Source organism: Pimephales promelas, chromosome 24 (assembly GCF_988280905.1).
Source record: "Pimephales promelas chromosome 24, fPimPro1.hap1.1, whole genome shotgun sequence".
NCBI lineage: Eukaryota > Metazoa > Chordata > Actinopteri > Cypriniformes > Leuciscidae > Pimephales > Pimephales promelas.
The window spans coordinates 13,547,225-13,574,916 of NC_142792.1; the positions used below are offsets into that span (position 1 = coordinate 13,547,225).

General features: G+C 38.9%; 2 protein-coding genes across 2 annotated transcripts; one reads left to right on the top strand and one right to left on the bottom strand.

Moving 5' to 3' along the window:
* The first annotated feature begins 3,335 nt into the window (after positions 1–3,335).
* Positions 3,336–16,804, top strand: atxn10 (ataxin 10). The gene is made up of 11 exons (XM_039667571.2): positions 3,336–3,506; positions 3,694–3,888; positions 5,037–5,122; positions 5,217–5,313; positions 5,439–5,606; positions 5,713–5,793; positions 6,630–6,786; positions 7,069–7,177; positions 7,793–7,971; positions 10,306–10,369; positions 12,159–16,804. The coding sequence occupies exons 1-11, from the start codon at positions 3,397–3,399 to the stop codon at positions 12,341–12,343; spliced, it is 1,431 nt and encodes a 476-aa protein (XP_039523505.2). The 5' UTR covers positions 3,336–3,396; the 3' UTR covers positions 12,344–16,804.
* Positions 16,805–17,512: 708 nt separating this feature from the next.
* Positions 17,513–27,385, bottom strand: wnt7ba (wingless-type MMTV integration site family, member 7Ba). The gene is made up of 4 exons (XM_039668331.2): positions 26,993–27,385; positions 24,385–24,611; positions 21,057–21,328; positions 17,513–18,522 (listed from the first exon to the last, which is right to left on the bottom strand). The coding sequence occupies exons 1-4, from the start codon at positions 27,073–27,075 to the stop codon at positions 18,043–18,045; spliced, it is 1,062 nt and encodes a 353-aa protein (XP_039524265.2). The 5' UTR covers positions 27,076–27,385; the 3' UTR covers positions 17,513–18,042.
* Between the last annotated feature and the right edge of the window lie 307 nt (positions 27,386–27,692).

Sequence of the window (27,692 nt, forward strand, 5' to 3'; positions counted from 1 at the left end):
TTGGGGAAAACACTTGCCAACCTTTGTTGTGTTGATATATTTCAATTACTTTTATTTGATTAGTTCAATACAAAAAAATGGATTATTAAAACAGAAAAAAATGTAAAAAGGGGCAGGGTTTACACAGATTAAATGATTGATGAGCTGAAGAAACTTGGTGAAGTCACTAGAGGCCAACTTTACTTTCAATCTCAGAAACTGGGGTGGACATTTTTGGTTATTTCGTTATACGTATATTATATTTGAGGTTGTTATCAGGGCCTTAAGGCAGTGCAACTTGTGCCGCATGAGGCCCCGTGGCGAATTGCCTTAGAGGGAAATGGATCCCAATTATACAGTAATCACATTATAGAGCAGTAAAGTTTTTTGTGCTTTCATAATGACACAAATATGTTGTGTTTTTACACAATAATGCGAGCGATATTTCCTATCCGACACTCTCAATAATGAGACTATTGTAGAAGGAGCCTCCTATTGGAGTGAGACCATGACAGGATATATTATAATGTGTCTCCTGCAAGAAAGCAATACTTCACTGCACCCAGCTGCTTCCCACGAGGAAGTGTTTTTATGAGAACCATATTAGAGCAACACACATCCCCACTTCTATAATATTTCTGCAAACGTTTAGCTGCCGTGCAAAGTGATCATTGATTCATTTAGCACATATTTATCTGCTCAAGGACACCAGATACATTTGGAGTGGTGGAGGGGAACGTTTTCGGCTGGCCCTGTAAGCCATTAAGCCCGGTAGATGCTTTCAGTTGGCTTCTGTCTCTCATGATCAACGACTCTGTTTTAGGGTCTGGTAGCGGCAATACCCCATTTATGTATTAGCAGCGGGTCCACCCTTAACCCGAGGATATATGTCTGATACACAACCACCTGTAATTATATTCTTCATGCAAGACCAACTTCCTTCAGTGCATTTCCCAGGCCAGAAAAAACACGAGATGAACCACAGAATGGAAAGCCAGTGACCCAAAATACTCTGGCACTTCTGGGGATTCAAAGGGGAACTCTGGCCTTTTGTTGTTTCAGCTGGAACACTTGTCCCCACATCTTGTTTATGAAAAAAAAAAAAAAACTGGAACGATTGATGTCAAAGTCCTTTGAACGTTTGATTCAGATGAATGGGTGTCAGATGGCCTGGCTTAAAATGGTCTGGATTATCTCATTCTTGAAAGGGGACATCAAGAAAGTTACGTCATGTACTAATAATGTTTAGGCATCATCACAAACATTCGGCCTGTCCTCTCAAGATCAGATTCAATCAGCATAACTTTCCCAGAGTGTTTTTCAGAGTTTTTCAAAATGTATTTGTATGTCTTTGGATTCGTTCGCTAATGCCACAGTTTCAAGTCAAGTTTAACAAAGGATTGTTTCAAAGCGGCTTTACAGTGATAATAGGAAATTAAAGTAACAGAGATTGTTTCGGTTTTATAGCAGCTCTAGAATAAAGTTATTTTCCAGCTAAAGTTTTGATTGATTCATTTCCGTTGCGACGATCATTAGTTGTTATAGGTACTGCTAACATCATCGATATCCATAATAAAGGCTTGATGTCTTACGGTGGAGTCTCTATCTATCGTCATCACCGGCAGCCATCTTGTCACAGGCAAGCTTTCTGGCGGGCTCTGTGGTACCTGATGTAAGATGAGTGATCAGCACGAACACAAATACTCTTATCTCGTTGAAATCTTGATGGATTTATAAATGGTTTGGTTTCTTACAAACGTTATTAACGTGGCTATGATTCTGGATGATTATTTATTTATACACTTATTATTCATTAGTATGCAGTGTCATAACTACATCTCTGACGTTTATAACAAACCAAACTGTTTGAAAATCGGTAGAAAATTGAGCAAGTTATGGTTAAAAAGTACATTCACCATTTAAACACAATGTTACGAGTGAGCGAGCTGCCTGAGACAAAACTGGCTGCCGGGTGCGGACGTCGACCTCCATTGGCCAGCAGCGCAGACGAGACATCCTTCCATCTAGCCCTTATAATGGATATCTATGGCTAATATGACACCGTTTTAAAAGAAAACTCTTTTAGTCCAATAATTAGAATCCCTGTTTTTTCGGAATTAAGTGGTAGGAAATTACTAGTCATCCAATTTTTTTTCCAATGCATCAGCTATGCATTCCGTTGTGAATTGGTAAGTTTCGTCAGAGCTGAGTATTATCAGCATAACAATGAAAACTAATTCCATGCTTCCTAATGATATCTCCTAAGGGTAGCATGTACAGGATGAACAGCAACGGTCCTAGTACTGAGCTTTGTGGTACGCCATACTGAACATAACTTAATTTACTGTTACAAACTGATAGCGGTCAGATAAGTTACCATGCTAATGCAATTCCACTAATGCCAACATAATTTTTGAGTCTATTTAAAAGAATGTTGGTGTCAATAGTATCAAATGCAGAACTAAGATGAGTGAGATACAACCATGATCGGATGATAAAAGTAAATCATTTTTGACTGTCTCGGTCCTATGGTATGGTCTAAATCCTGACTGAAAATCTCTTTCTAAATTTATTTCTAAAAAGGAACATAGTTGTGAGGATACTGCCTTTTCTAGTATCTTTGACAGACAAGGTAGATTCGAGATCGGCCTGTAATTGACTAATTCTGTATGATCAAGTTGCTTTTTTAAACAAGTGGTTTAATCATAGCCAGCTCAGAAGTTTTTGGTATGTATGACAAAGAGGAATTAATGATATTGAGAAGAGGATCAGAAAGCATCTCTTTCAATAGCTTAGTGCCTTAGTCGGTATAGGGTCCATCATGTTGTTGATTTAGATGATTTAACGAGTTTAGACCATTCTTCCTCTTCTTTAGCAATGAATGAATCTAATTTTTCCTTAGGGAGACTACAATGCACTCCCTGATGCAATAATGTAGTAGACAGTTGCATAGTTATAATTTTCTCCCTGATATTATCAATCTTGTTAAGATCTATCTATCTATCTATCTATCTATCTATCTATCTATCTATCTATCTATCTATCTATCTATCTATCTATCTATCTATCTATCTATCTATCTATCTGTCTGTCTGTCTGTCTGTCTGTCTGTCTGTCTGTCTGTCTGTCTGTCTGTCTGTCTGTTTGTCATTTTCTGAAAGCATGTAGGCTACTTTCACAGAGATTAAGAGGGTTCCTCAAATACAGTTCAGATGCTCGGATGTTTCTTTCAACAACAGTTTATAGACTTGAAAAGAAAACAAGCAAAAAGTACAAGCAGTATTGTAATATTCACGTCGTAAATTCAATATGTTGCTGTCTTTTATTTTGAAACCTCGTGCAGCCGGTAGGCGGAAGTAAAGGTCTATGTTTACTTGCGCGCGCGTGTGTTGATGGCAGCCTCCAGACAGTGACAGCATGCAGAACATAAACAACTCGCTCTGTGAAATAGCCTCAGAAAAACTTACTAACACCCATCTTACAACTTTGCAAACTGTGACGAAAGCTTTACGGGATGAGGAGTTCAGGTATCACAAAATGAACATAAACGTGTGCGTTTAAGTTTGTGGTAGCAGAGAATGTTGCAATTGCATACATTTCTAGATGGATTTTTGCTTATCATGATATACAAAACACCCTCTTAGTCTCTGTATCATCACCACGTTTCTGGGACATGCATTCACTGTTTACTGAGTTTGTGCTGTTTTGTTTCAGGAATAGTGTTGACAGGGAGGCTCTTGGAAACCTCTATGCAGTGCTGTCAAGACTTTCTGTGGATGTTCATCATTTGAATGGAGAGATGGATTCACAGGAAGAAGAAGGATCTCTGTGCCATAAATTCATTGTAGAGTGTTTTAGAGCACACAGAAATGCTTGCGTACAATGCAGTGAAAACCAGTGCTGGCTGAGGTAGTGTACAGTGGAGTCCAAAAAGTCTGCTATACTGCTAAGACAGCATGTAATACTACATATTTAATTTCAAATTAAATCAATGAAATAACAATTTGAGTAAAAAGCCCAAATTTAACCACAATGTGATGTCTAGATAATAGTAATAGTAACAATAATATATTTTATTTATAAAGGCTTTCATGACACTGTTATATTATATTATATTATATTATATTATAAAGATGTAAAAATCTAATTTCTTAGTATTTTATGTCCCCAAATTAATGAGAGCAGCGCTCGAGCTGCATGAACTCCACAAGTTTGTGTAATACCTGGGCTACATCCAAAATCGCATACTTCTCTTTATATAGTAGGTGAAAAACAGTTTGTGAGAAAAGAACTATGTCCGAATTCATAGTACTCATAAAAGTACTATGGTGGGTGGTGATGGCGCAGTGGATAAGACACATGCCTTTCGTGTGAGTTACCCAGGTTCGAATCCACTGAGGCACCAATGTGTCCCTGAGCAAGACACTTAACCCCTAGTTGCTCCAGGGGTGTGCGACCTCTGACATATATAGCAATTGTAAGTCCCTTTGGATAAAAGCGTCAGCTAAATGAATAAATGTAAAAATGTAAAAGAGCAGGAAACAAAATGACGTACTTCTTCCGATAAGGTTCTGAAGTGTGCATACGATTGGACATTTTACTATTTCCATGAGGCCATGGGAGTGGATTTATCAATGGCGGTGAAACGTCGCAAATGTAGTATGTCCAGATTACATATTCATGTTACACAAATTCCTTACAATATATAACATACTTTTTCAGTGATCATGAAGTAATTACTATTCAAAATAAGTACCTACTCAAGAGAGTATGCGATTTCAGACCCAGGTTTTCCAGCATGATTTGAACATCTGACCATCTATAGAAAATCACATGATCGGGATCGGTGCCACAGATTTGATTAGTGCCATAGAAATATTGCGGAATTTGCAAAGAATTTCTTCATTATATAATAACTGTGATTTTATGTTTTTTTCCCCTCAAATTTTCAATGTGTTCTCAGACTTATGGATACTGTTTATAACATCATAATCATTATTAGTATATGAATATGTTGTGGGTTTTATGGCAAGTAGAAAACATTTTTATCTTCACAGAGATCTAGGCTCCATCAAGCTATCTTTTGAGATTTTGGCTAAACTCCTCAAGATTTCATCAGGAGGTTCGAATGATATTTATGATGGTGGGTTTCAAGTGTTTCAGCTCCATCTAAAGGATCTTCTCAGTGAGATGGAGGGTAACGGGTAAATCAATGTACTCTCTCTCTCCTTTGGCAGCAATTCGATGTGGTATTCAGTTTCTTGGTAACATTGCTGTTGGAAACCAGCTCTGCAAAGATGACATCTGGGAGCTTGGTTTCCCGCACATCTTTTGGTGAGTTAATTTATGGTCGGATGGCCGCTGATGCATTTCATATGATGTCAGTTAAACATGTGTTCACTGTTCGTTTAGTGATATGCCACTGATCCACGTGCCACTTATTTTGTAATCGCTTCAAGGGACCTTTTGGAGCTCCCAGATGAGAAAGCTGTGTCATACACCTGTATGGTGATCCACACTTGTCTGGATGAACACAAGACAGAGCAGCTAGTTAAAGACACTCAGCAGTTTAAATTGGCCCTGAAGATTATGGACTTGTGCAGGACGTTGCCTGATGTGGACTGGACGTAAGCTGTGTTTTGTTTTTCTATTGAATTCCAAATTTGGAACAAGGTCATCTCTCATCTAGACCTATTTTATATCATGTTCTGGTCATAATTACTCTTCTTACAGGGTCTTTATTGCTACGCAACGTTTCCTCAAGTCGTCAGAGCTTATTAAGATGATGTACACTGAAATGACCAATGAAGCAAGGTAAAAACTCTTGTTATTCAAATAAATTATTGCATGAAAATAAGATGCTGATATCTAGGTCAATACATCACAAAACTGAGATTTAATTCTTGGATAATTTACTTATTTAAGCTGCATAACTAGACAACAGTTTTGTCAACAGTTTTTGGCAGCCATTTAAATTACAAGTTTTTAAATACCTAAAAGGGTAATCCAAGAATGCATTGCGAGGAACTCAGCTATGGCAAATAGCAACTTTAAAACATCAAAAGAAAAAAAGTCACATTACATAATTAAAAATAAAAAATTTAACACACTTTTGTATTTTCGGTGTACAATTATCTATTGAAGATATTCAAATTAATTCCAGGCTAATGAGGTTCCATTTTGGTTAGGATGCTGCCTTAAAAGGTAATTCCCTATATAGACAGCAAGACAGCTCACTAGAGTCAGACCATCACTCTTAAAGTACAGTAAAATAAGAAATAATGTACCATTTTAATAACATTATATGCAGGGCTTGACTTTTTTGTTCACCAGCCACTGTGGCTAATGGTTTTACAAAGTTACTAGCGCACTCACTTTTGGCGTAAACACAAAATCTTAAAAAATTAGTATTAGATATTTAGGTATTGATATGTATCGAAAAATCAACATTTTGACAATACTACAATGCACTTAGTTTATTAATTCAGGTGGCTTTTTAATAGACTAAAATTTTTAAATGATAAAATATTATATATATAAAGTTCAAAAGTTGGCGTGACTGCATTATACGTCACTGCTGAAATCCACCCGCATGATCAAGCCTAGGTTATATGTGCTAATATTTTGTGTTTGTAATTGAATCCTAACAGGCTCACTCTATTGGAGCTGATATTAGCACAGCTTAGTGTTGTTGAGGAGGAGAAGAACTGTTTACTGCCCCTGAGTGTAGCTGAGTTCCTGGCTTCCTGCTTCACTCATCACTGCAGAGCTGTTCTCACTCTGAGCTCTGAATCATCAGATGACCAGGTTGGTCTTATCTGCTATGCCCATAGTGCACCTCTTCTTTAAATTGTATTAAAATACAAAAAAAGTTGTTTTATATTTTAATAATATTTAAGAATATATAATTCTTTTTATTGTTTTTTTTAATTAAATAAATACTGCCTGCATTTATAAAAAGAGCTGTAATAAATAAATGAGCATAAGAGACGTTTTTCCAAAAACATTACAAAACTCTTACTGACCCCAAACTGTAGTGTACAATTTATAGAAGCTATACTAAGCCTAGTGTTTGTTTTGCATTTGCAGGCGGCAATGGTTGTCATCAGGCTTGTAGACATCCTTTGTGAGATCACCTCTGACTGCAAAGAGTTTATGGCCCTGCAGGATCACTCTGGCCTTCTTAGCACAACAGTTGGTAAATGTGGAGTACTGGCGTAATGCTATTTGCTTTTGTTGGAGATAAAAATCCTAATGCATTATTAATGTGAATACACAAGCCTTTGCCATAAAATGAAGATGCAAAATATTTGTTTTGGTACAACTGCATACTCAATTTAAAAGGTCTCTTGTCTTGAAACGTTGCTGTCCCCTGAAACCCTTGAAACTGTCTTTAAACTCCCTATCCCTCATACTGTTCGTTTCACAGATGATAAACTAACCTAAAAAAATGTACCACACACCCCTATAAGCATTTCCCACCTTTCACATTTAAAACATAAAGCAGCCATTCCTGTGGGGTGCAGTATGAAACTGACACCTCTGACAGTTCACAGCTCACTGAAGACAGACACAATCTACATTCTTCACACACTCTCCTGTCATCCGTCCAGCTCTGATGTCACACCTTAAGCATGGGAGTTATGCCAGCATGCATCTCTCTCTCTCTCTCTCTCTCTCTCTCTCTCTCTCTCTCTCTCTCTCTCTCTCTCTCTCTCTCTCTCTCTCTCTCTCTCTCTCTCTCTCTCTCTCTCTCGCTCTAATCTTATATGTAATGTGTAAATTTTCCTTATATCTTCTATTTTGTTCCTAGATCTCTTGAAAGATGTCCACGTACTGGGCAAAACCAGTAAAAATGTGTTCACTGCAGCACATGATTTCTCCTTGACGAGGCCAGGGGGCGCTGACACCCACCCTGCCATCAGTTTCAAAGCGCATCTCATTCGGCTCATTGGTAACCTGTGCTATGGCCACATTGTCAACCAGGACAAGGTACTGCACACAATAGTTCCTGGAAGTTATTGCATATATTTGTGTATGTTTATGGTGTATATCGTCTGTGTATATATGTATGAATATATATATATATATATATATATATATATATATAGGTCTCTCTCTCTCTCTATATATATATATATATATATATATATATATATATAGTTATATATAGTTTTTTTATATATGTATGTATATATATATATATATATTTTCTTAGAAAAAGAACATATTATATATAATATATGTATATATATATATATATATTTATACAGATATAAAATAACTAAAAAACTATATATATATTTATATATATACATATATAAAATAACTATATATAACTATATATATATATATATATATATATTCTTAGAAAAAAGAAAAAAACATATTATATATATATATATATATAATACAAATTTATATATATATAAATTTATATAACTATAACTATATATATATATATATTCTTATAAAAAGAAAAAAACACATTATATATATGTGTGTATATATATATATATATATATATATATACATATATATATATATATATAGATATATATAGATATATATATAAAATACAAATTTTTGAGAGGGCGCTCTGACTCCACCTTGCTTGCAAATCATCAATAAATCAGAACTGATTGATTGGTAAGAAAAACTGAAATAGTCAATGTGATTGCCAAAGGAAGGAAGTATTTAGCAAAAATCTTGGAAATATCTTTAAAACTTCCCCTCCTGTGATTTCTATGACTCGTTGGAATGTGAAGGAATGTGTTGGCAATGAGTGTTGAAACTAACACCATAGAGCTTGCAGCCAAGTCCAGTAATGCACTGATCAACAGACGGCACAACCCAGTCGTGGTAAACACATTAACAATACTGTGGTTTAGAGCCTTGCGCGCTGTCCATCAACCCAGGCCTGGGCTTTTTTGTTTGTGGAAGCTCCCTCCTTGAAAACTAATCAGGGGATTAACGCTGGTAGATAAAGGCTTGAGAACCTGAATCTGAATTTCATGCTTGTATCATCTAATTTCTTCCCCAAATCTCTTTACACTTTGTTCCGCATCTCCTACTTTTCTTTTAAATAAATTCCCTTGTAAGCAGCCTCCTGCCATGGAGGGATTTTCATCCTTTCAGGTCTATCCCCTTCAATCAGCACAGAGGTACCCGCCTCCCTAAATAGGGTCAAAGCACACAACTGAGAGTTCAAAGGTCAAAAAACAATAGCAGTCTCCCCCCAGCCTGCACCCTCACGTTTTGACTAAAACTTGTGAGCACCATCATTGCCTACTGCTCCCTTTGCTACTTTCTAATGGGTTGTTAACACAGAACGCGTTTTCTTGTTACGTCTCGCACTCGAAACGATGTTCTAAAAACGTGATGCTCGAATTAAAAGAGTAAACAGTAGAGTGTTGGCGCTTGCAACGCCAAGGTCATGGGTTCGATTCCCAGGGAAAGCGAGAACAGATAAGAATGTAAATGTGTACCTTGAAATGCAATGTTAGTCGCGTTGGATAAAAGCGTCTGCCAAAAATGCGTGTCCATAGACCATATTAGACTCTTTCAACTTACTATCTTTACATTCTGTGGGAATGCCCCCTATGATAGCATCGTCTTTGCTGTGGAACCTCGTAAATCTGGACTTTTTGGAGCCTTGTAATATAGACAGCTCAATGTAAAAAGCAGCTCCCCACATGCCTCGCAATTCACATCATTGATTGATTTCAACAGAGTTTACCGTTATCATGTTACTTATTAATGCTAATGGCATGCGCAAATATTGGATAAAATAATGAATTTGTTGTTATTGGTATGTTGTTGTATTTAATAGTGTTTGTTAAAAGGTGGCTTTACAGTTGAGTTCTGGACCGGCTTTTGCGTCACATGTGAGGATAGCCAAACAAAACTAATTTTGTGGCCGAAGCATACGGTTACATAAGTTTCCCTTCGTTTTATTGCTAGTACTACTTTCTCAATCAAATGCCATGATAGTCATTAACAGCAGAAAATTGTCAGGGCTCTATGGCTTGTGTCTCCTCTTTCTTATTCAGTTTTTTTTTTTTAATGAACCAAGGTGGTTATAGGGCAACCGCTGTAGCTCTTAGGTTACGATACATACGGACTAAGGGTAATGTTCGGTATAGTTATAAACTGCATGTGACGAAAACCAGCTCAAACCCGTATGACTGTGCCAAACCAGAGCTTAACCGCATGGACTTTCCTCCATGGAAAGTAATTGTTTTCTGACCAGTCTGGCTCACGATGCCCCTGTTAAAGACCATTTTCCTTTTTTCCTTTTTTTTATTTTTCATTTGTCTCCTATAGGTAAGAGAACTGGACGGTATAGCTCTCATTCTGGACAACTGCAGCCTTGACAGCAACAACCCCTGTATCCTTGGTTGTGACTCACTTGTTTTTTATAGATTCTGCTCTTTTGCGGTGTGTTTAATGAGCGTTTTCTGGTAACAGTCGCCGCAAAAAAATGCAAAGATATTGCTATATAAAGTGTGAATAGCATTGTAATGGCCCTTAAATTCCATTACTAATGGAGATTTACCACACTATTTGATGTTTGAATGATTGGTGTCTTGTTCAGAGTTGAAAACGCACTTTAAATGTTATTAGAGAAAAACCAGCGCCTTGCCGAATGGTTTCAAATCCCTCCGCCTAGCAACGTCCCCTGCAGAGAGGGGGAACCAACGGGCTGACTCGCGCTCATTTTGTATCCCTCACTCAACAGTTTTCTTGTGTGAAATATCTAGTCATAATAGTTTATGAAGCTAAATGTGGGTATTGCATATATGAGTGATTTTGTGGTGTTGACAGAAGTCAGTTTTATAAATGTGCCACACTTTCTGGAAAACTTGATTGAAATCCTGGGTGGAAAATCACCACTTGAATGAAATGAAGTGACATTTTGTATTTTTATAGTGTTGACCTGCATCCTGCCAGCTCTGTTCCATATGAAACGGTTCATTGATAACACGACAATCTGATGTATTGCAGCTGTGTTTCCAAAGGCTCCTTGAGTGATGCTGGTGCTGTTGTGTTAAAAACATTCTCTAGCGATCACTGCCGGTCTGTATTAGAGAAAGCAGGGCACAATGCCAGCTGTTCTTTCACTAGGGGATGAGGCACTAAGCTGAGCTTGTGTCCTCCCGGATGCTGCTTCCTGACTGCTTCAGGAAGTGGTCATTCTTGCTAAATGTTTAGCGTTGTTACTGGACCTGGTGATGGTTTCACTTCTGGTATGGCCATAATATGTATAAATGGGTCACATGGACCTATGCTTATATTTTGTAGGTCTCAGGACCCATATTTTGCTGGTATCACTATTGTTTTGGAAAAGAACAAATACGATACTGATATATCATGCATCTCTTTCCCCTTGACATTAATTCGGGAGTGATGAGCTCTTACTATTCTATGTGATCAGATTTGCATCCCGGCGGTTATAAAACTGATGAAGAATCTTTTAGGCCCCGTCCTACGGAGACCTTTTGCTACGTTTGCTCCTCCCGTCCAGACTAAAACGGGAAAAACGAAGACCTAAAACGGAGAAGTTAGAAACGCTGCAGGTCCATTTTGCGTTTTGAATCTCCGGAGGGCGTTTTAGTGTGGACGAGACAAAACGTAGGACTTCAGAAACGCCGACGCAGGGGCTGACGCTTGGCTCCATGATTGGGTGTTATCAGTCATGACGTATCCTTCCCTGATTCGTCAGTTACTGTTTACACCGGCACGTGCATACCCAGTGTTGGTGAATGGTCACGTGATCCGCATTTTCAGTCGTTTTAATGTGGACGGAGATAATTTCTAATACGCAGATAAACGCTGGTGTGGACCAGCGGTTTATTCTCAGTTTTTTAACGAAAACGCAGTAGTGTGGGCGGGGCCTTAGAATTATGTTGAAGTTGGGACCTGAGCCATATCTAGAGACCAGAAAATCATGGAGGGTTGGGCTTTTTGTGGCTTGGGCCAGTATGAAAGCAATAAGAACACCCGGACAACCTCATAGCTCCAAAAAACACCTTAGAGACCTCATTGCAGCATCATGCCGACAGCCCCTTTACAGAGAGAGTATGCACGGGATTACATTTTCATCCAAAAATATAGAATCTAGTTTTTGTTCTTGATTAAATGTTTGATATAATAACTTTCCTTAATTTTCCTGCCAGTCATAAGCCAGTGGGCCGTGTTTGCCATTCGGAACATCCTGGAACACAACCTAGAGAATCAGAAGCTCATACAAAGCCTTCGGAGACAAGGTGTGGCAGATGACACAATGCTCAAGGACATGGGCCTCAGAGTGGAAGAAAGGGATGGCAATCTACTCCTTAGGCCCCTAAAGAAGGACCCATAGTTGATTAAGTGGAGCTGGGAGAATGCTATCCCGTGACGCCCATTCCTACACCCCTTAACTATGCTATATTACACTCTGGAAGTGGCTTAAAACGCCCACACTGGGGTCATTAAATATCCAATCAGTAGTTGGGAGCATAAGGGGGTGGTCTGGGCTTTGTGTTCTCCACACAAGAGGAAATCAATCAGAGGAGCTTATCTGAGAGAACTCATGCTGATGTCTGTGATGCATTTAGTGGTCTTTGATTCCAACCCTCCCTCCAAAGTGGGATTCAAATCCTATGAAACAAGAAGAACCGTGTCTTCCTGGCTTTTCAGCCACTAAAGAGACTTTGGTGACCAACAGGGAGTAGAGGTTAATCCCTAATTCACTGAATTTTATAGAGACCAGGCCGCCTCTTGATCTGTACACATAAAGTTCGCCTCTGAATAGCCGTGAGACTCGGATCCTTCTTTTTGAAAGCTCTCAAGTTTTTGTGCTTAAATCGGGTTTGATTACAAAGCCATCCTATTTTACAAATTCCACTTTTGTCCAAACAAGCTTCACGTGTAGTTTGGATGGACATTACGGTATGGTAGGATTGTCTATTTAACACGTTAATTTACTGCAATTATTGCAGTAAAATAAAAATGACGCAATGCGCAGAGAAGTGTTCAAAAACAGCTAGATCAGTTTTAAAGCCCGTACACAACGGGACGAATATCAGCGCTCGTTATTCGTCAGCGTTTTTCAACGCGTTTTTTGTGTTCACGCCCAAGCGTTTTTCGCTGACGATGAGCCGAGTGAACATTTGCCATGCAAGACCACTCCATAACAGTTTTCTTTTATCAAGATGTTTGTAGTCCCTGTCACGTTTGTCATATAGTTCTTTATGTTCTAGCACCAACGAGAACAGCAGCTCTACATTTCTTCCTCCTCGTCTTATTTCTTCCTGGTTGTGTAGACAGCGACGACGGGCTTTGGCGACGCGTAGATCTTCTTCGCCGTTGCATATGTGTGCTCGGCAAGACTGTTTTGTGTTTGAGCGCCCCCAAGTTGTGTTTTACTGTCTCTTCAGAAGCTCCAAACACTTGAGCAAAAGCGCCAATTTCATTGGTCGGATAGTTTTTGACGTGGCGCGTCAAACAAAAAAAAAACGAACCAGAGGCATTTTTCTAAAAATGACGCTTTTACGCGTGGCGTTTTAATCCCCTTGGGTAAAAGTTGAAGCCTTCAACTTTTTTTGAGGCTTCTTTTGAGGCTTCAAATAAAGTTGAAGCCTCGCGGGAGCTGCCATCTTGTAGCAGAACTTTACTTGCGTTAGCATCCCGTTGACTCCCATTCATTTTGTCGTCACTTTGACGGCGAATAACTTTACATCTGAGGCGTTTGAAGACCCCATTTTCCTTTATTTATTTCTAAAGAAACAGGACAATGTATAAAATGCTCCATTACCTTGTAACATGTGTTATGGCCCCGTAGAAGCAGTTTTTTGTAAAGTAGGCTAACGATTGCGTCATACCCACGCGACTCTCTGTCGCACAGTAGAGAGATTACCGTATGGACAGGTGGAGAAGCTCGTGGGCAATCGGGGAAATGTGGAGGCAAAATGACAAAATAATTAATCAGAATACATGGACAGCTCCTACTCACACTCTCCACCTCTGCGAGTTTCAGAAGGGAATGATTCAGATTTCTCATGCCACAGCACTAGAAGACAGACGGGTTCACATCTACGTCGTCAAGCTCTGTTTGAGTCAGGGACAGAAGTGCCTAAAAATCGCCAAAAACGGGCTTCAATTGTCTCAATGGAGTTCCAATGAGATCGCTCTGTCCACTTTTTATACTGTCTATGCGTTTTATGCGACGGTGTGTGAACACTCACATTGGCGCCCTTTGTTTAGTCACGAGGCGTTAAACGTCGGCGAAAAACGTGTGCGAAATTCGTCCCGGTGTGAACAGGCCTTTAGGAGACAAAAATTGCAACATTTATTTTAACAGTATCCATTCAAAAGATTGGGCTTGGTAATACGTTTTAATGTTTTTGAAAATTAGTCCTTAGTGCTCACCAAGGCTGCATTTATTTGATCAAAAATACAGTAAAACAGGGTTGCAAAATATTATTGCAATTTGAATATATTTAAACATGTAATTTATTCCTGTGACCATACTCAAAAAATATATATTTTTAATTAATATCAATGTTGAAAAGAGTTGTGCTGCTTAATATGTAATTTATTTTTAATTGTGTAGGCTATGTAAAAATGTTTACTGTCAAAATAGATTTTCATTTCTGTTTTAATTTAAAAAATGCAGTATTCATTTTACATTTTTTACCATAAACTTAAATTATTAACAAGTGGATATACTATTGAATACACTCACTGGCCACTTTATTAGGTACGCCTGTTCAAATATCCAATCAGCCAATCACAAGGCAGCAACTTGATGCATCAAGGCATGTACTGTAGACAAGGTCAAAACAATCTGCTGATGTTCAAACTGAGCCTCAGAATTGGGAAGAAAGTTGATTTAAGTGACTTAAGTGAACATGTTGTGATTGTTGGTGGTACCAGACGGACTGGTCAGAGAATTTCAGAAACGGCTGATCTCCTGGGATTTTCACACATAACCATCTTTAGGATTTTACAGAGAATGGTCTGAAAAAGAGAAAGTATCCAGTAAGAAGCAGTTCTGCAAGTGAAAATGCCTTGTTGGCGAGACTGGTTCGAGCTGATAGAAAGACAATCGTCAAATAACGACTTGTTAACTTACAACCAAGGTATGCAGAAAAGCATCTCTGAACGCACAACACGTCGAACCTTGAAGCAGATATGCTATAGCAGAAGACACACAGGTGCCACTCCTGTCAACTAAGAACAGGAATCTGAGGCTACAATTCGCACAGGCTCACCAAAATTGGACAATAGAAGATTATAAAAACGTTGCCTGGTCTGATGTGAACATTTTCTGCTGCGACATTCATGAAAGCGTGGCTCCATTTTTGCCTTGTATCAACAGTTCAGGCATCTGGTGTTGGTGTAATGGTGTGAGGGATATTTTTCCCCTTAGTAACAATTGAGCATTGTTTAAATGCCACAGCCGACCTGTGTATTGTTGCTGACCATGTCCTTCCCTTTACGACCACAGTGTACCCATCTTCTCATGGCTACTTTCAGCAGGATAATGTGCCATGTCACAAAGCTCCAATGCCAAATAATTTCCAAATTGTTTCTTGAACATGACAATGCGTTCACTATACTCAAATGGCCTCCACAGTCATCAGATCTCAATCCAATAGAGCACCTTTGGGATGTGGTGGAACGGGAAATTGGCATCATGGATTTGTCATGTCAATATGGACCAAAATCTCTGAGGAATGTTTCCAGCACCTTGTTGAATCAATGCCATGAAGAATTAAGGCAGTTCTGAAGGCAAAGCGGGGTCCAATGCGGTACTAGGCGTACCTAATAAAGTGGCTGGTGAGTGTATGTATACACTATTGTAATATATACTCTGCATACTTTACACAGGAAAAAAATGATTTTATATTTTAAGAAGAGGGTCCTTAGGTTCTTATTTATCGTGATGTATGTTTATTGTCACGCCTAATCCACTTCGGACACCAGTGCTCGGTTATTTCTCTCTTGGTCCATCCCACACCACTCTTTTTTTTGCCCTTGTAGCTATGTAGTTTTCGTCCCAAGTGAATCAGACCAGAAGTATTAGCTTGCAGAATCATATCTCACCCCATCCTGTCCTGGAATGAGCTGAGTGGTCCACACACACACACCCCTGTAGCTTTAATACCCCTCAATGGAGGCCTTTACTCTCCCCACAACACCCTGTTTTTTCTGCCTCATATTTTTTAATGACAAAATGTTTGTGCGAAACAATTGGGTTGACTTTTCTCTCAATCCGGGGTATAGTGTTGGGAGCTTACGCGGTTCCGGTACCCAGCAGTTCAGACAGCTAACAAAACAGGTCCTATTTACTTCTGCTCCGGTGGCTGCCTGCAATGCTTTTCACACACAGGAAAAAGACCAGAGGGGCAGAGAGCGTACGGCGGGTGAATGAATGAGCCAGGTCGGATGCCTATTCAAACCCAGGCGGGAGCATCCCCGTGTCGCTCCGAGATCAGCGTTTCGCAGTATCTACACCACACGAGTCACGACTGCGAGCTACTCCGTGCATCTGGGAAGAAACTTCGATCAAAAAACAGGTTGACGTGTTTAGCAACATTTTGCTTGGTTATAACCATGAATTTAAATTAACACAGTTGAATGTGTTTGATCCAAACGGTTTGATTCATTTATTTATCTATTGATTTTACTGTACATCTCTTCCAAAAAAAAAGAAAAAAAAAAAGTATAAATACAACCAGGCTACAAAAAGATGAGATGGTTTCATATCAAACTTGAGAAGGCAATTATGGGGAGCTCAGGAAAAATAAAAATCATAATAATAATAATACAAAAAAAATCATTTTACATAATTAAATCAGGACAAAAAATGTAGATCTCCAATTAAACATTAAAAAATATGACAAGGAAAATAGTATTAATAATTACTCTGAATATACCCGACATAAAGTGCCATATTCTCTACATAAAAAAATATATTTTAACAAATTTGCCAGCCATATAACTCGTATAAACAATTTAGATAAAAAAAAAAAATGTTGCTACTCAAAATATTTTCCAGTGACCTTTTTACCATTTTTCAGATCCATAGCTGTATGGTCCATTGGTTCAGGCGGAATATAACTAGACCTTGTGCACGCCGGACCAGTGATGTGGAATCCCATGTCTCTGGCATTCGTGGGAATGGTCAGTCACTCAAATGGTGGTGGGTCACATTGCAGTTCTATGAAGTATTCGAAAGCTCTCTTATGTTCCCACACATGGTTAGACGCACACAAATTTGAAGACGAAACAATAGAGCGTACATAGCCAAGTCTTGATACTGTATGACTAAGGAAGCTTCTCTCCGCATAAAAAAAATCTATATCGATCAACTGCAAAAGAAATGCAGGGTTAAAGAAGCTCTTTTTACGTAAGCAATGTCCTGTATTGTTTCGGGTTGGATTTTGAAAGCAACAGATCAGTAGCAATGATATTAGAAGTTCAAACCTCTGTATACCACTATGAGACAACTACAGTATGAACATTTTCAGTCTTTTTCTCCAAACAGTGTTCAAACAGATACAATACAGTGTGACCGAACGTTTTAAGCTTTCCAGCGTTTCCAGAGTTGCAGCAAGTCTTTCCTCTTGAGCTCCCATAGGGATTCAACTGGTGGGACATTTTACATGTCTTTTACAAGTTGTCTTGTAATAAGCTTTCTTTAATTAAAACAAACAAAAAAAGTCACTTTTGTGGGCAGTTTAGACTGTCCGATTTTTGAGTCAGGACAGGCCTCAGGTGATCTTCCTGAAGTCTGCGAGCATCTGAGAACTACGAAAGCCTTGCACTGCATTTGTAGCGTCCACATGTTTGAATGAAATCCCAAAACAGTCGGTCTGAAGTCAGTGCATTTTCCTCTAAAGTTCCAGGATCTTCATTATTCACCCCCATCTCCCTCGGCAATGGCCTTTCTCGCATAAAGACTGCCTGGTGTGCAAAACGAAGCCGTGTATATGTTCGACACTTCCATCTTTCTTTCAAACACTTCCCGTTTCTCTCCATAGGCTTCTTTCCTTTCTTTCTTGTCTTTTCAACTCATTTACAGGTGAACACCTCCGTCTTTTCGCTGCAGGTGTTGCACTTAACGAAGCAGCACCACTGGAACTTGCAGTTGCACTGCCAAACACGTGTGTACTGATGGGTGTTGTGGCCTCGGCCGCAGCACATCAGGTTGCAGCCGTCTGTGTGAGGGGACGTGTGGTTGCACAGGCGCCCTCTCGTTCCCGTGCTCCCCGTCGCAGTGTCTTCCTCGCAGTAATTGGGTGAACGCTCCAAGTAAACCAAGTCTGTGTCAGTGGGCTTTATGTACCCACGGGACTGCTTGAGGCGCAAGAAGGAGGGTTGGCGAAAACGCGTGGCTCTCACAGCCTCCACCTCCACCGCAGTGGTATAACGCTCCTTAAGCACGTAGCCAATCTCTCTAAATTTCGGCAAAGTCGTCCAGCAGGTTTTTGTGGTGCATGAGCCGGAGACGCCATGACACTTACATTCAAGCTTCATCCTTTCCTCTAGAACCTGCAGCAGTAGAAACACAAAAACTGTTACGTTCATCTAAATGAGAGGTAATGTAATTTAAATGTTATTAACTTTACTATACATGTATATTGGGCAAATCTGTGTTTTATTTGCTGGTGAAACTCACATAGTCTTTTACAATAGGCATGACTTCATCAGAGGCCTCCGAATCTGTGGTGCGAGTGAATTTGTGCAGCTGACGGGTAAGGGAAATTCTTGACATTTTATTTTGACGGTTTTCAGCAATTTGAACCAAAAGCCATTATTCAATACGTCCTGAGCAACGTCTCAATGCGCGATGCCAGATTTATGTCGAAACTGAGAGGAAAAAATCTGTTTTAGCCAAATCATACCCTGTAATTTTCTCTACCTTCCGAAGGGCCACATCAAAGTACGAGAGAAATGTCCATAATTCTCAAGTCCCCATTTATGTATATGGTTACATTTGAGTTAAAAGCAGAACTATTCGGCTGTTTGATGTGTTACTGATATGTTCAACAGACAGACGTACGTGATAGTTGACATTTACCCGTTTAGTTCAATGTTAATATTCCCCTTCAGTGAGAGGAATTTGAGATTCAGTAGTAATGTTCCTATGTTTTTTTTTTTCCCCACTAACTCTTTAATCCCTCTTTCTAAAAGCAGTGGATCACTATTCATGGTTAAATGGAGTAAATCACATGAAAACATGGCAATTGTTTCATTTAAATATACAGGGGTTGGACAATGAAACTTTAACACCTGGTTTTAGACAACAAACATTTTTATGGTGTAGTAGGGCGTCCTTTTGTGGCCTATACACCATCAATTCATCTTGGGAATGACAGAAACAAATCCTGCAGAGTGGTATTTTGAGCCATTCCTCTTCCAGAACAGTGTCCAGGTCACTATATGACTTGCTCCTCCAAAGTGGCTCAGAAATATTAAGATCTGGTGACTGTGCAGGCCATGGGAGATGTTCAGCTTCTCTTTCATGTTCATAAAACCACTGTCGCAAGTCTTGCTGTGTGTATTGGTGCATTATCATGCTGATACATGGGAACAATGTTCCCTCCATTGGTCTTACAGAATGGTTCGGTAGTCCTTGGCAGTGACGCACCCATCAAGCACAGTAGGGAATGCCATGACATTTCAGCCCAAACCATAACTAATCCACCAGTTTGGTGCTATGCCTCTTTGGGGTTTCTGCGCACCATAACTCTCACGAATGTGGGAAAGACAGTAAAGGTGAACTCATCAGTGAATAATACATGTTTCACATTGTCCACAGCCTAAGATTTGTGCTGTTGTCACAAATGAAACTGATATTTGGCATTGGCACGAGTGCCCAAAGGTTTGGCTATAGGAGCCCGACCATGAATATTGACTCTCTGGAGCTCCTGACAAACAGTTTTGGTGGAAACAGGAAAGTCAAGGTACGCATTTAGTTCTGCAGCGAGTTGGACGGTGGTGGTTTTACGGTATATTTTTTTGGATACAATCCGGGTTAGTAGCAGAACATCCCTTTCAGACAGCTTCCTCTTGTGTCAACAGTTACTCCTTGTGGATGCGGTGGTTTGCCGACGTTACCCTGGACACCATATAGCACTCGATACACCACAAAGACTTGGTGTCCTGGTCACAGATGAGCCAGCGAGACACGCACCAACAATTCGTCTACTTTCAAACTCTATCTCTTATTATGCTGTGTGGATTGCAATATTTAATACTCTGGGGCCAGCTGTTCAAAGGTAAGCTGATCGGATTTTGGTTATCGGATTGGATCAAATTTTGAAAATGGGTTGTTCAAAAAAAAAAAAAAAAGGGAAAGAAGGAATCTGAAATCAGATTAGATCAGGGAATCCAATCCTACTTTTAATCGGGATCAAACCTTCAGTTTGTGTTCAAAACTTGTCAGTGGGATTTGGATAACTTTGATCCAAAAAAACAGGATTATCCTGATCCCAACAGGGGGTAGGATTTCAAGGTGGATTTCAGTAAGAAAATGTAGTAAAACTTTAAAATTGGTCAAATAATACATTTGTATCATTTAGTATATATACTTTTATTTATATTTTGCATTTGATTGTGTAACCGTTTTAACAGTGATAAAGTAGACAGGCTAACAATTAAGCTATTCAGTATAGTAAAGTAAAAATAAAATAAAAAATATCTTGTCCCCATTTGTGTTTTGCCTCAAAATAAGAAACACTTTCAGTGACCCCATGTTGGCTCTTCTACCTGTTCTTTACATAGCTGGTAGCCCACATTGTGATATGTTGTCCCATTTAGAGCACTGGTAATCTTGAAAACTGTGTATCTGGATCAGGGTGATCCAGTCCAATGTTGCTTTGAAAAACCGGCATAAAAAATGGGATTTCCGAATCCGGATCATTTTGATCCAGATTAAATGTAAACAACTGGCCCCTGCTAATTCAACATTCACACTCTGCTCTTACAATGTAATGTAAAATCAGTGAAGATTGGCCACCAGGAGTCATTGTCCAACCCCTGTATATGTACATATAGTTTATACAACTTGCTTTCTTTCATACCTTTCTTCCTGCTTCGTTATTGTGCAGGTTCATTAGTCTCCTTGCATTTTTTTTAATCTCTCTGGCATCCACGAAGCGTTTGGAGAACTCCACTCCATATTTCAAGTCTGCCGAACAGCCTCCCCATTTCCAGCCCTCCTCCTGGTCGTGATAGCCCTGCTTTTCTCTGTCACAGCCGCAGTGGCTCAGGTTGCCCTGACTACATGCTGCTGTCACAGAGTGGGCAACACCTGCTGCCGTGATGGCGTAGGTAAATGCGGCCTCCTTGCTACCTAGGAAGAAAAGAGTAGAACCTCTGAGATCCCAAAGTTCATGCTATTGAGTTTCTTAGTGTTTGAGTGCATCTTTGCAGACACAACACGCCTGACTGTAATTTTTATCCTTAAGAAATGATGAACTGGTTCTTGTTTGTTTGATCAGTGATGGAGCTAAACTCTGCTGGAGCAGGATTGAGCACGCCTGATCTCAAGAATGATGCAAGGAGACTAAACTGACCCCTGCTGGTCGGCCTTCACGAAAAGACCACGGAGGTTAGTAGGAATAGACTGACCACCACAAAGATCTCTATACTTTTGCTTGTTTGTATGGAGACCATTTTTTATATTGATAAATGGTCAAATTTTAAGAGTTTTAATTAAAAATAAAATGTTGCATTGGTTTTTCCCCATATGGAAGAGTTGGGGTGAATGTTCAAATGGATTTCTGAATTGTTTAGGTCTAGCTTATGACTTCACATTGATTTTGCATTTATATTTACCTTTCTTAAAACACATAGTTGCTTATGTTTTAGTGTAACAAAAAGGCAGGATTTTTTTTATCATTCTCTTTGCATTGTTTATTGCAAAATGTTTATTTTTTTTACATTTGAGGTTAAGAATGCCTGTGTGCATCCCCATCTGTGTGCAACAGTTGCAAATGTAATTTAAAATGTATTATATCCAGACTCTTCATTTTACATGGATGTCCATTTATTTTTACATTATACATGGGCGTTATATTGCAAAGAGCTGAAGTATGGTCATTACGCTTATAATTATAGTCATGACCTTATTGCCAGACTTCAGATGAAGATTAATCATCAAGTCTGCCAAAAATATGGCAATATTATAGTATTCACTGATTTACATTTACAACATAATATAAGAAATAAATATGAAATTGCTGTTGTTCTTTCAAGAATAATATCCCTCATCAAGATATGCTGGCATTGAATCTTGTAAAAAAAAAAAAAAGCATTGATTGCCCTCTCCATTTTACAAAATGGAAAGCATTGTGGTTCTCAGCGCTTAAGTTGACATCCTATAACTTGACTGAGCACATGATTTTCCTTTATCCAGCCAAGAGCCTGAATCTGAATGTTACAAAGACATTGGATAATTTGACGCATTTAAAGTAATGCGTGCCTGGACCTACGGATGAATTTTAACTACCATTATTGTAATGGATTTTGTGGTAAAACTCAAATCGCATTTCAGTGAAGTCCACAATGGCTATTAAATAACCAACAGTTTGTGCTAAATTGCCCATTCGAACATTCGATTTTGAGGGATACGAAATTCAATAGAAAAGAATTTTGAAAGATATTCTTTCCTGTAGGTACAGTGCACCCAGCTTCAGAAATTTTAAAGTTCCCCTGTGGTAAAAATCAAGCTTTTAATGTTGTTTGTATGTCTATGTGGTGTTTTTAATATGGTTTGTCTTAAAGTGCCCCTATTATGCTATTTTAAAGTTTGCTAATGTTGTTTTGGAGTCTCCTACAACAGGTTTACATGTATCAAAGGTCAAAAAACGATTTCATTTTCTCATATTTGCACATCACCACATTTTCAATGATTCTCAAACGACTCGTCAGATGAATCAATCTCTCTAAATCCCTCCTTTCCGCGAGCTACTCTGCTCTGATAGACCAGACAGCTCAGTCTGTTCTGTGTATCAAAAAAAAAAAAAAAACATTTCCATAACAACATTAGCTCTGCTCATACTGAGGCTTCCTATACACCGATGATGAAACACTGGAAGACTAGTCATTCAACCCGAATAGGAGACAGGTTAGCAGGAGACCTACACAATATCAAACTCAAGAGCGGTTTGCGAATCCTGCTTTGTCGTCATTAAAATAGTCGTCTCTGGTGTCTGCACGCACAATAAGTGGAAACTAATGTTTCGACTTGACATCGCAACGAAACGGCTTATGACTCATTTGAAAAACCATAGAGTTGACTTTTGAAAGACGATAACTTTATGTACCGTGCACTTTCAGATTTAAAACTTTTGAGTTTAAGTTTTCATTCACTTAGAGCTATGTTACACACTACATGAAAGGAAAGGTCATTATTCAAAAATCCATAATAGGGGCACTTCAAGTCCATACCAGTGCTGAGTATTTTCTCCTTAAAATTGCAGTGAACCAAAGATGGCCTCAAAAACGTGGTTTGAAATCGCTGGTGTTTCTGACGTCACAAACTACCTTGTAACCAATCAGGTCAACGTGTGATTGTGAGTGGAGGCGGGGCTAATTTGCATATTCCTAGAACAGCGTATACTAAATGAGGCAAGGGTTTAGAGTTACATTCAAGCTATTTTAAGGCGTGAATAAAACATTTTTCAAGGATAAAAACTTAAATATGTCATTTTGTTGATGAGTTTTAAGGGATTAAATTATTGACTACCGGGGGATCTTAAAATATTTTAGTTAATTCGGTTATGCATTGAGCTGCCAGTAAAAGCCATGTTTAAATCAGTTTTACACTCGAATTCAGTGCAGAAAAGTCTGCATATTCAGACTTAATAGAGGTCTCTCATTAAGGCATATTAAAAACTCTTTTAAACTCAACTTTCCTGCTAGAGTTATCCAATAAAATGACATTTCTTTAGGTCTCACAAAAGCAATTTGGACAAAAGAACAAAAAAAAAAAGCTTCATAGGACCCACAAACGCACAGTGTAGAGCTCACCACAACAGAGAAACATACATTTCCTTGAACGAAAGAAATAAGATTATGTTGAGTAGAGCCAACCAACCCCCAAAAGAGTGATTGTTACCAGGACCATTGGATTAAACACAGCCCCACACCGCACTCTGACCGGAACAAAACATTTCTGACTGATAGGCAATTTATATGGGGGTGGTGCAATATTACAAAAATACATTACTGTATGTTCTCCTAGTTGAGGTTCTCGCAAAGCCATTTGTGTGTGTGTAACGTATGTTTGGTTGAAAGAGATTTTTTTTTAAACTAATGCATCAACTTTAACCTTGTTTTATTTTGCAGGGCCACACTCTCATGGAAACAATTCAAAGCACAGCTCACGGGGCTGCACCTACTGACCTACTCTCAGCTCTTGCCCAAAGACGGTCCTCTCGCCAAGGGCAGAGCAGTTCCACCGTCCGTAGCGAAACTGGTACTGGCACTCGTTGATGCCCAGCTGAGCGCCCTCTCCAATGACGATGATGGCATCTGGGCGGCTCTGGCAGATGGCACGCTGTCGGGGGGCCAGGCCGGGAATCTTGTTGCAGATGATGTTCGCACCCAAAGCCACGACTGAAGACAAAGCCCTTCGGAGACCAGACACATTGATGTCAGCATCTCATTTAGACCAGGTATTCAAGAAATGGACAGTTCACCCAAAAATTTAAGTTCTGTCATCATTTACTCGTTCCACACTGTATGACTTTCTTCTGTGGAACACAAAAGAAGATATTTTGGCAAATATATCAGGGCTTTTTTGTTTTAAATCAATGGGTTCCAAATGCTGTTTTAAACCTCGTTGACTTTCATTTAATGAACAGTTAAAACGGCCTTTAAAATATCTTTTGTTTTTGGTCTCAGGGAAGAGAATACGACATGTGGGGGAGTTAATGATGACAAACTTTTCATGTATGAGTGAACTATACATTCATCATTTCATTTTGTCAGTGGACTGCACAAAACTATTGTTTGGTGTTTTAGAAGATGTATCTATAGACCCTTCAAATGCTTAAACCCTTCTCATGATTGCCAGGCAATTTCCTCACAGACGTTTCCATATTTTTCAATATGCCGCAGGCAACATTTGAAAGATTTGCCTTTAATATAATGAAAGAATTTAAGAGCATCTCATTTAAAACAGAACAACAAACAAATCAAAGTTCATGAATCACAGCTTTTATGAGCAAGCGTGGAACTGGACTTGATTTAAATGAGACGGGGGGTCCCAAATAATGTCTAAAAAGTTACAGGCCAACCGTACGCAACTTCACAGACAAAAACCATAAACAACAATGCGATCACAGGATGTACTGCACATTTAAAGTGAAATAACACGCATAACATGGATTACGCTTGTAAATCAAGCCATTATGTTCTGCTGTTATTCAACAAAGATCACCACAAATTTAGTCAATTAACTAATATTTTACACAGATGAACATAATCCTCAAATATATTGACCTGTTTTAATGGATTAAACTGTTCCTGCCACTGTGGAAGATGCTAGGACCAATGATGATGAAATGAAGTCCTATTTTAGAGCAGACCCGACTGTTCTCGTAACAAGAATATTATTTAATAACATCTGAATACAGAGAAACTTCATTCCCTTCAATGATTTTTAATGGCATGCAGCATACCTCTTTTATCAAAAGCATTTTTTTTATTTTACACGTTGTGACATTTATTATTTTTCAAGTTACGTTACATAGGTCTGGTTTGAGGAAAATCCATGAAAAAATATGTATATTTTAGGCTCTAAATAGTCAATAGGCCACCAAGTTAAATTAAGGAAGTTAACAGGGAATCAGAGAACATAATACGAATTGTAACTTTGTAGTGACTACTTCTGAAACTGTGACCGGGATCTATTTAAAGTACACTTAAGAACCACACATACGTTTTGAAATGTGTGGCTCAGTAATTTCTCCACTGGCTGAACTTTAGTGCAAATAAAAGGTTCAGTATTTTCCAGCGAGACACATCTCACCCTGTTTTTTTTTTTTTTTCCAAATGCGGTTTTACAATTACAAGCATTTGAGATCAGAACATGATGTTGTAATGAGTAAAACATTGTCCTTGAGCTCACAGCAAACGAATGAAAGGTAATCTCATCAATTCTGAGTGAATTAACTGGTTTACTGGCACATGACTAATATAGCCTATATATCTGAGTGGTATAATGATTGGTATAGCTGTACAACAATGTATAATCTTTATTATTTAATCTGCTAATTTGAGAAATTACTTGCTGCCAGAATTTATCTGTAAAATCTATTTAATCTTAAATATAGCCCATACAGAAAAACAGCATACTAATGCAGAAGGTAAACCAGATGGCACATAATAAATTAAAGTTCATCAAGTATGTATTGGCAGGACACAATGTTACACAAACACAAAACACAATCAGTGTAACACACATGACAAATGCAATAAAGAACTACTCATCCACAATGTGCATAACTGATAACAAAAATAATAAACAACTGCTTGAAAGATGATCAAAATTGTAGGAATGTAGTTATGCTTAGCCATGCTTTTCATTAAAACATATGTAAATTTGCCTAGAAGCAGTAAGGTTCACCCTAACCAAGATCCCAGTAAATGATTTCTGATACACTGTATGTTTAAATAAATAATAGGCTATAACTCCAATATAACGATCCAATCAGCAGCATTGTTCTTCAAGCACACTTTCCTTTGAACTATCAGTGACTCAGATGCAATTAAAACACATGCACATGCTCAGTCTCTTCATGTATCACAGCAGGTGCACTAAATAATGCCAAATCCAACACATGTGCAAATCATGATTTGTTTGCCCTCTTAAATTCATATGACCGTCTAATTTTGCAATGCAATAACGACAGACAGACCTCTTCAACTTCGCTTTAACTGTCCCCAGCTGTTGCCACAGGATCTTAAAGGTGAGAATAATAAAACAAAATCAGTTGTTCAAACCTACAGGTAGCTGCCGCTGGTGAGGATGAGGAAGATCTGGGGGTAGTAGACTGACAGCAATGCACCGCAGGATGAGATGCTGCGCATGGTGACATTGAAGAGAGCGCGTGGAGAAAGCGAATTTCTGAAGTTTTGTCGTGACTTTACGCTGCTGCTGCTCGGCGCGCCGCGGTCCGTGCGTGAGCTGCGGGCGGGGAGACACGATCCGTCATCTCCTGCGTGATAGGGGCTAATTCAGACTGAGTGTGCTCCCCGTCGCGGGCTGACTGATTTTAGGGATTTCGGGTCTTGTGTCGGTGCTTTGCCATTGGCAGAGGGGGGGACACTCCAGTCCGCCCACCTTTACGGGCACGGTTGAGTGACATCTCCGCCTTTTTGTGATATATTGCGCAAAATTTCGAAGAGCTCGATGAGACATGCGTAGGAATCTGATTTGAAACCAAACGTTCACTCGAGCTAGACCTTGTTTAAATCTTTTAAGATTTCTTTTAAAATTCAGGGCTAATAGTGTTCCCCTTTGGCAGACAACAATTCCATTCAGTAAATGGTGCATGCAGCTTCTCTCATCGCTGTAGATGGCAGGCATGGGTCAGTAGATGCTATGGGTGCGAGTTTATGAGGGAGTTCGAGAAGGTCTGATAATAATTAAGACTTTTAGCTTCCCAACTTGAAGCCAACAAACAACAACGAATAAAGTCACGTTT

Bases quoted from the DNA above. Each gene is read 5' to 3' on its own strand.
- atxn10 (XM_039667571.2), top strand. From the start codon at position 3,397: ATGCAGAACATAAACAACTCGCTCTGTGAAATAGCCTCAGAAAAACTT. The intron at 7,178-7,792 runs GTAAATGTGGAG...TTTTGTTCCTAG, and splicing joins CCTTCTTAGCACAACAGTTG to ATCTCTTGAAAGATGTCCAC. The intron at 7,972-10,305 runs GTACTGCACACA...TGTCTCCTATAG, and splicing joins ACATTGTCAACCAGGACAAG to GTAAGAGAACTGGACGGTAT.
- wnt7ba (XM_039668331.2), bottom strand. From the start codon at position 27,075: ATGCGCAGCATCTCATCCTGCGGTGCATTGCTGTCAGTCTACTACCCC. The intron at 21,329-24,384 runs GTCAGTAGGTGC...TTTTCTTCCTAG, and splicing joins TGGGCAAGAGCTGAGAGTAG to GTAGCAAGGAGGCCGCATTT. The intron at 18,523-21,056 runs GTATGAAAGAAA...CTACTGCTGCAG, and splicing joins ATAACGAAGCAGGAAGAAAG to GTTCTAGAGGAAAGGATGAA.